This window comes from Salvia splendens, chromosome 16 (genome assembly GCF_004379255.2).
Source record: "Salvia splendens isolate huo1 chromosome 16, SspV2, whole genome shotgun sequence".
Taxonomy (NCBI): domain Eukaryota; kingdom Viridiplantae; phylum Streptophyta; class Magnoliopsida; order Lamiales; family Lamiaceae; genus Salvia; species Salvia splendens.
Genome location: NC_056047.1, coordinates 14,320,444 through 14,330,126, shown reverse-complemented (window position 1 = coordinate 14,330,126; position 9,683 = coordinate 14,320,444). Strand labels below are relative to the sequence as shown.

At 37.3% G+C, this 9,683-nt stretch overlaps 1 protein-coding gene across 1 annotated transcript; it reads right to left on the bottom strand.

The window, feature by feature from the left end:
- Positions 1–3,954: 3,954 nt before the first annotated feature.
- LOC121772685 (phospholipase D beta 1-like) lies at positions 3,955–9,391 on the bottom strand. The gene is made up of 10 exons (XM_042169878.1): positions 7,606–9,391; positions 7,211–7,324; positions 6,782–6,976; positions 6,371–6,619; positions 6,236–6,304; positions 6,001–6,148; positions 5,747–5,895; positions 5,255–5,428; positions 4,965–5,162; positions 3,955–4,449 (listed from the first exon to the last, which is right to left on the bottom strand). The coding sequence occupies exons 1-10, from the start codon at positions 8,566–8,568 to the stop codon at positions 4,156–4,158; spliced, it is 2,553 nt and encodes an 850-aa protein (XP_042025812.1). The 5' UTR covers positions 8,569–9,391; the 3' UTR covers positions 3,955–4,155.
- Between the last annotated feature and the right edge of the window lie 292 nt (positions 9,392–9,683).

Sequence of the window (9,683 nt, the reverse complement as noted above, 5' to 3'; positions counted from 1 at the left end):
ATGTGAAATCGGACATGGCAAAGTCGTGTTTCGAGATAGCAACTTACAGAATTAAAGCAGCTCTTAGCTTGCCCTTGTTGAAATGTTAATTACAAATAAGACGGTTGTTGCATTCAACGACAGCAAGCGTCACGTTTTATTGTACTCCTCTTGGATTCACTTCTTTAATCATATCTTAAGGAAATACTTATATAGTATGTTGGATTTTCTTCTCATTGTCTGTGTCTTGGAATAACTTCTCATTAGAAAGGCGCACTTTTTTGTATGTATATTCTTCGTTTTATTTTCAATAAATATTTTTAAACCAAAATACTTCATATATCGAATTAAAATATTGTGTAGAAGCCAATTATATTACAATAGAAAAAACAAATGATATGAAGGAACCTTATATTGCAAGATGAATTACATCTTGATTGGTGTCCTTGAATTGATATATCGGCCTTAAAGAGGTAAAATTAATCTTTCTCAAGCACATCTCAAAGTAATAACAAACTAAATAAATTCACGATAAAATTGAGTACAGCACGACACTAGTAAAAGTTGAAAGTGATGATGTGCATATTAGATAGATATAAATATCCCATAATGGATTGGCATAACATATTTTGGGGGAAAAAAATGAATACTACTATTATTATAAAATTATGATTTCACAATGGAAATTTGAAAAAATCAATACGATCCCCTACTTTTTCAAAAAAACATTTAAAGTATATAAATATATTATTATAAATAGATTTTTATATTACTACTATATTTCAATTTCTCAACTTCGATAATTCCTTTCCTTCACACTACAAACGAAACCTAAAATTATATACTATCATGTTTTAAGTGAAAAATATTCTTTACGCGGAGGATTAAAGTGAAATAAAATGGAATAGGAATGAAGAAGTAAAGGCAAAAGGAAGAAGTAATCTACGCGGACTCTGCGATTTCTTCAAATCCGGGGATCCTGCCGCCGCCAACCACATCTGCTTCACGTATCTGCTCCCTTTGAAGATCCTTCTGCGATTCAGCTCCAGAGTCCAGGTTTTTTCTAATTTGAATTATTATCATTTAGATGTTCTGGTCTTCGCTCATAGCACAGATTACCTCGCTAGTTTATATTAAAGCAAATCATAGGGTTCTTTTATGCCCTACCAATTTATATGATTTATTGAACGGTAGTTTTTAATTTGTAATGAGATTTGGGCTTAAAATCAAATGATTGAATCAATGCTTCTTCCTTCGAGTCTGCCAGTTGATCAGTGTTATTGTGTGGTGTCTAGACTCTGAAAATCAAGCTCCTCCATAGTAATTGATCCTCGAGGATGTGAGAGTTACCAAAATTGTTTCAAATCAAGGAGTTGCTCTTAACAGAACTGTTCTAAATGTTCTGTTGGTCATTTGCAACAATTAGGTTTAGTTTTTGAAGCAACCAACTTTTGAGAAATAACAGCACCAAGCTTGAGCTAGTATAGATGTTTCTGTAAAGCCTTGTTATGCCATAAACTAATCTAGGAAAGTGATTCTAAACTGCTATATCATACAGGAATGGGGTTGTGGACACTTGTAGAAGGCTTTCTGCTTCTTGCAAATGCTCTGGCCATACTAAATGAAGATCGGTTCCTTGCCCCTAGGGGATGGAGCTTCCAGGAGTATTCTGGAATTAAGAGAAACTCATTCAAGGGACAGATACTTGGTCTTATTTACGCAACTCAGTACTTAAGAGTGCCTCTTATACTTCTCAATTTGCTGTGCATCGTTGTGAAAATGGTATCAGGGTGATGCTTGCCACCCTTTATTTCAAGGGATTGTTTTAATTGGTAAGTAGGATTTGTTTCAACTTTCATGTATTTATTGAAGTTCTTTGTCTTAGGGTTTCCTTGGTCATATATATGTTTGATAATGAAAGAAAAGACATTGAAGGAACTAGAATGTGTTTTAAAAAGTTGTACTATTACGAATCATGATCTTTCTGGATGATCAGAATATGTTCCTTTTAAAGTTGGTGATTACTAATCCTCTGTCAAAATACACAGATGCACACATAGCTTAAAAGTGCAGGGTATGTACTTTAAAGAATTAAGACTCATGAATAGTATTTTAGGTTATTCTAGTGAGTATATTTATACTCCGTACTGGACAATTTAAGAGATCTACTGATTCTGTTCTATTTTCCAATTATGGCCTATTTCCTCAATATATACTTATCATTTGTTCTGTCTGAACTCTGAACATAACTTTTGCAAACCTTTTAGAGAATAATTATAGCAACTCCTTCAATATTTTCATATCATTTTTCTGTTTAAAAGATTCTTCCACATCTGTGTATTTCTCTACTGAAATACAGTTCGGATCCCCAGCTCGACAATAGGGATGACAGTAGGTATGCTGGATATGTGAATCAGAGTGTGTTACAAATGAGTTATGAAGTTGTTGCTGTGTGGTGATATCGGCAGTTATATGGTTTATATTTGTAAAAGATATATAATGTATGTGATTTGTAAGGCAGGAATGTCCCCTTAATAGAATGGCTTTATCTAGTTTTTCAACTATATTGGTTGCTTCCAAAACATCAGACATGGGGAATCATTAGGGAAGAATAAACTAGTGGGAAAAGAAATCAAGTCCAAGATGATTGTATGGATATTATAAATTATTAAACAGTTATTTCTAAACTAGTTACAATGAATTCCTTAATGTGTTTACATCAGTTTATGAATTATGAGTTCATGATTGGAACTCTTATTGAGTAGCGTTACTGTGTGGGGCTGTGAACTCCTTAGACAGGAGAATAGAGTGGGAAGGAAAAAAGTTATCCGCATACTTGCAGTAAAGTAGTGCATCTTTTTGGAGTGTGTTGGTTAAGAATTCTGCCAGACTCATAGACATTACCCCCTCCGTCACAAGGACGATGACCCATTTCTGTCACAAGGAAGAAGACCCATTCCTTGGGCGGCATGGGAATTTATGTAGTTTTATTGTGTGTTAGATGGATAGAATAAAGTAAGAGAGAAGGAATAAAGTATAGATAAAGGGGTTTTATTTTTAGGAATGGGTCATCTTCGGTGGGATGGAGGGAGTATTTATTTTCAACAGAGTTGTTTAGATTTCTCAGATCCTGTGAATTTATGTTTGGCACGTGGGCTAAGGTAACACTATTAATTGGACACTTATTTTTCTCTCGTATCAGATATCTTGAAGGTATGTGAGGTTCCTTGAAGACGATGTATCTTTGGATATGTTTGGAACACGATGTTAAATCTTGCTAGTTTCTTTTTGAGATTTCTCTCTAGAAATAGAATGCAAACATTGTCTCAGATTCACTGAAATTCCTTGAGCTGCTGTATTTTGGTTTCGGAATGACTACTTTGATCATTTTGAAATTATGTATACAAATATCTCCTGACATATTTGATTTGTCTTGGGGTACAAAATAGAATGCTTTGTGCAATCATATTTTAGAGGGTTAAACTTTTACCATGTTTTTTTTGGCTTAACAAACTGTTCTTTTTGTGCCTGCATCGAATGTTAGTCTTTTATCAGAAAGAGATTTTATAGTCGATCGTGCTTTTCTTTCAACCATTAGTGAGACTTTCAAGTTAATGCTTATGTGCTTCTTTGGCTGAGATATGTTAAATTCATGAGTACTAACCCCAAAATAGTCAATTTTCAATATCAACTACGAACTCAATGTTGAAAACTAAACCTACGTATTTTCATTGCCAAACCTATAACTCTAAATTACAAGTAGTTTTTTCAAAAAAATCTCTACTTATTTAGAAATTAGAAAACCACAACACCTCATAAACTACAAAAGCCAATGGGCACGTTTTATATGAAAATAAGGCCACATGATATTTTATTCTTTGAAAAGTACCTTATTGCCCAAAAAAAGTCATATATATAAACCTAGGAAAATGGAACCAGTGTAATTTGAAATATAATGATACATAGCCCTATAAATAAATAGATTACGGATTACATAATTATTTATTAAAATCAAGAAAAATAAACCCCTTATTAGTTTCTGTAGTCAAGGTTACAACTCAATCTAGTTTTCCTATAATGATGAGTGGATCAAAACAAATTATCAAAGCCATGAATCTAGCATCAAAAATGAAGGAATGATGCACAAGAACAGTAAAATCTGAGGTTTAGTTTAGATCAAATAGTGAGATTCTCTTGAATGCCACTGAATGTTCCTATAATCTTGCCACCCATGTCTGGAAATGTTTCGTTGCCGGGAAGAGGCCTCACCTTCCCAGTTCTGTCGACCTCAACCGGATACTTAAGCAGGTGGCCGCGCATATCACTCACTTCATTAGCAGCAAACTGTTTCCAGTTCAGCTCGCCCATCCATCTCACGCGCCTCACGCATTCTAAACTCTCCGGTTGCTCAAAGCATGTCTCAATTGTACCAGTGTGCTCAGCCCATAGCGACATCCTATATCCATAGATCTGTAGCATATAACAACTTGGTCATATATGCAAGCAGGTGACTTTGGTTAACATTAATGAAGACAAAGCCACATTTATGCTCATACTAAAAATGAGAAAGAGCTATGTCAAAAACTACTGGGAAAAATTACAGTTTAATACCTGGACTAACAAAAAATAAAATTTTAGGTAGTGAAACACCACTACTTTGATGCTAGCTCATTTTCAGTATATTTGTTATAACATTCATGTCAATGTCCTACTAGCCATGCGGCCAACCTACTTGTAACTGGAAATTGAAATTTTGGGACATTTTTGTCAGTTTTGTGATAGTTTGGATCAAATCGTTATTATATATAGCTCCGGATATTTTTATTAAAATGTCATGGTTTTGGTCTTTCAATGTTATTATATGTAGTTTGGGTATTAAACTGCAATTTTACCAAAAAAACTATACGAACGATCATCTCCACTCCAGGTTTGAGTTGAAAGAGCGTAACATATCAAAACAAAATGTTATCAGATTTATATCATACCTCTCCATGTGGATTAGCATGTTTGTTTGCCCATATATACTGAGGTTGATACGCGCCCATGGCAATTTCAGTATCCCTGGTTCCTTCCAGAGAGCGTTGGTTAATGTTTGCAGAACCCATGAGCACAAACTCGTCATCTACTATCATCCCCTTCGAGTGAACGTAGATCATGAATCGGCTGTTTTTCCGACTAAGTGCCTGGACACATGACAATATCGCATTCAAAGTCAAGAATCAAGAGCGAAATGAATCAACATTGACATGTAGGAATTGAGAGAATGAATGTGTACTTGTGGGGTAGTTCCACTGGAGCTCTTTGTGCTGGGCTTGCCTCCACTGACATCTGTCTCACGATTCCCGAGGCAGAAGAAATTCAAGTAATCCTGGGGCTCGTACTCATTCTCCATCCCCACCTCTTGTAAAGCTTTGTAGATGGTTTCGTACATCATTTGCATTGTGTTATACTGCACGTATGCACAACTTTCATTTCAATATTTATTCTTTTCTGGTAATTGCAACATTAAATTTAAGACCATGCCCATGTGTACCTGCACCCGAGACCTTTGGCCTCACACATTAACTACTTTACTGTTAGGCTAACACACGCGCACCACACTTAGCAAACTTTGCGAATTACTAATAGATTAAGTGCAAGAAAACAGGGTTTTATCTGATCTCAAGATTCTCAACTCTAGTCTCTAGGTAGTATTACATAAGCAGATTGAGTTCCTTATTATATATCATTCTTAAAGGCGAAGAAAACATGAGGTGCGAGATTTCACCTGCCAAAAGAGAATTCTTTGCGTGGGAGTACTTGTAGGAGCCCCCTCCGGCCACATTGGAACGATAATGTATACAGCAAACCTCTCTCGTGCTCTGATTTTGTTGGCGATCTTGAGAGCGATTTCCATAGGGATTAAGTTGTTTGCACCTGAAAATATAAGGAGTTTCCACCATCATCGTCAGCTTAGTTTAGAATGCAGACTTAGATGGAAAATTAAGACTAAAACGTGACAACAAACGCCTAGTTTCTCACCCAAGTCATTATAATTAGACCAATTGAATGAAGACCCAAGGAAGTACTGGTTCTCAATGTAGATAAAATGTTGTGCAGCGCGAATTGCCTTCACGTAAGCAGTATGTATACTCATATCAATCAGCAGATTCTTCCCACAGACCAGATTCTGTCGCAAAGAAAAAAAGTTATTATGCCATACTACCATCATAAAGTCCAATCTAATGGAATAGAGAAAAAGAAAATAGGATCCGACCTTTCCTGGAGCGTCCTTAGGATCCTTGGGGAAGCCTTCAACAGAGTTTGAATCGATGGATCGGAATACCTACGACATGTAGTAAATTTAGCCTCGAAGAAGAGGAAAGGTTTTAAAGAGCAATTTTATTTATACCTGAACATGCCAACCCTCAGGATCATTTCTAGCTTGCTCAGCAGCCCCATCTATCCCTAGCACGTCAGGGATTCTTTCGAGTTTGAGTAAGGAATCATCATATGAAGTTTTCAGTTTTTGAAGGCCGTGGCGCTTTGAGGCCATTAACCAACGTTCTTGAAAATTGGTCAATACATCATATGCTGCCGGACCATCAATCTTACAGTGTAGATCATGCCACGGCTCTCTCGGACAACCAGAAGTTGCCCCCTAACAAAGAGATAACGTGGTGTTGAGATGATTTCTATCTGTGTATCCTTTTAGTCTCATCATAAGATGTTTTCTCATTCTGAGCCTCCATATATAAAAATGACAAAGAAGTACTAATACACAACTTGGATGTGGTCAAGCATAAATAAAATATTCACTCACAGCAAAATTAGGTTGATGAAAATCATCTTTGTGAACAGTTTGAAGTGTGTTGAAAATTGAGTGTTTCTGAGTATCATATCTTCCCTTGCAAAGATCAAGGCCCCCAACAAAGGAAACAATCTTTCTCCTGTTTTGACCTGCATCTGCATCTACTATCACACTCTTTTGATGATGAGTATAGATCGTTCCAGTTTCCTGATGGCATAACGAAAAGTTGGGTCTTTATTTCTTCGAATACAAACAGGAATTCACTTAAAAAGAATTGTGTAGTCATAGTATATATTAACAAGAAAATAATCTTGATCGTTTATAAGGGACCGATCCCTTCAGGGACTCCTTTATACGTCCGACTGAAACAGTTAAGAGATGAAACAATATACTCGACGAAAAGTCTTATACGTGTGAGGAGAAACTAATATGATACTAAACCTGTTTTTTGGCCCAGCTACCCTTCCCAGCAGATCGTGGACATAGCAGCACTTGAACAGATGAATGCTTGAAATAACGGCGTGTTTCTTCATCGTTTGTGTTCATTACACCTTCCTGAATGTCATAAAAAGTGTGGCCTATTAGTCTTGACCATAACTGAAGCAAAAGCAAGTTAACAAAACTGCAGTGGCTGCCATTTATTATAAAAAAAGTTGCATCATGAGTAAAAGCTGATTATAGAAAGCATGCTGTATCACAAGCAACAGAATCTTTTGATTTGTTTCAAAATAAAAGAAACCTGTATATGATACTTATGTCTAAATATAGAATGTTAACTAAAAATGACCAGATGATGAATTGTTTCAACTTAAAAAGGGATTAAACAAAAGTCTTACCGTTTTATACCCCAAGATGCTAGTGGATGTAGGATCATCCCATATCAAGAGCAAGACACGCACGCCTTCTTGAGACTTGGTTTTCAAAACTTCACCCAAAACACTGTTTTTGGCATTAGGCCCATCCCGCACAAGCTGAACAAGGTGATATACAGACCATCCAGTGATATAAATCAGACGACGAGCCTGGCAGATTGCATCATAGATATCATGCCAACAATGTCCATGGTTATAATACCTACCATTAGCCAAACACAGCTTAGGAAGCAACTCATCATCAGCATGAGCGTCTTGATACAGCGTGACTCTGCCCCCTCTCCGGATAGGAAAGTAGGTACCAGGCACACCTTGATACGAGACATCTCCACCTACCCCACCATGGTAGAGGGGCACTCTCTCCATTGGTGTATACTCAATGGAAAGGGTCAAAACAGCCCCCGGATTGCACTGCTTCCCGTTTTCAGCAAGAATCGGATAAGTACCCTCGATTCGCACACCAGATATCAACTGCTCCACAGGGATCCCAACAGCCCCTATCATCTGAGATCCCACAACATCACTATCTTTTACCACAAAGTGCACCTCTGCACCATAATGCGCGACTGGCAGATTGAAATGCTGACTCCAAACGGGGTTCTCGCTGTTACTAATCACAAAGGTCCTACCAATCACAGCATTAGACACGGAGATGGTAACATAAGGATCACTCGTGATCTTGACAGGCGGCGTGCCTTCCACTTTACTCAAGAACTTGCCAGACAACCTCCCAAACATATCACCTAAGTTCTTGTGGAACATATCCATATTTGGGAGATTCTTGGCTTCTTTCACCCAAATATCCAAATTCCCGTGCAACAACAACACCCTAAGTGACCCTGTTGAGGTCTTAAACGGAACAAACTGCACGCCTTGGCCGTGCTGAGAGCTCCCAGACATTGAATCAGAGTAACTTAAGTGAGCCATGTTCGTGAATTTTCCTCTATTCTTACTTCCCACTAACTATCTTTACAAAAAAGGGATCTTTTCAACACTCAGAATCAAGCAGTATATGGGATCTCGACACTAAACAAGACTAAAACAGATTTTGTTCAAACCAAACTCACAAATGGGAATCAAGATTGAACATTCAGCTAATCTGTTTATGCAACAACCATACAATTGTATATATATATATATATATATCTCAAGATCAGAGTACAAGCAGCAAAGCAAACGAAATACAAAGCATTCAAATCAAAAAAAGTTGAGAGAAGAATAGATTAAGCATCAAAAGAAATCTCCCAGCTAGCAAAAAATCATCTCCAGATTCTCATAAAGCCCACGTACAAAGCAGGGTGAATAAAATATGAAGCAAGATCAAAATTCTAAATTAACTGTCGCTACAAAATATAAATGGAACAACAAAATGCGGCAGAAATCATTAATAGCATAGATGGGTTGACTTATATAGATTCAGAGAAACGCTACAAACGACCACGACGCATTAAATACAGAAGCCGGCCTACTGACGGAATATTCAACCATTGGTTGAGTAATAAAATACTCATCTAAGACAAACTTAACAATGGATAATTGCGCTTAGGTCAATGAACTTTCACTTAATTTTTTTTCCGCCCTTGAACTAATATTGCACCTTACAGTTACCAATTACCCTCAAATAAATGCCTATATGGTTTAAACAGTGAGTGCATGGAGTCACTGTGAAAATTTGCCCTTTTTAACTCAAAAACCCATAAAACAAGAGGTGCCGAATGGTGACTTTTGGGGAAGAAGAGGCCAATTGAAATTGGTGGTACATAGAAGTTTGTCCTCGTTGGTTTCGTCAAATGATGGACTAGACTTGGCAAGAAAAGGACAGCGTTGCCGGCTCGTTTCGAGAAGTAAAGGGGAAATCACACCTCTTCTTAAATGGCGGGCCTAAGAGCATCTCCAGTGGGCGGACATCCCACTAGGACATCCACTAGGACATCCCAAAAAAACCTTCTGCCACGTCACTAGGACTTCCCATCCCACTGCCACGTCACTAGGACATCCCCTCCTATGTCCGCCCTTCCCACTAGGACATCCCGCAATAAAAA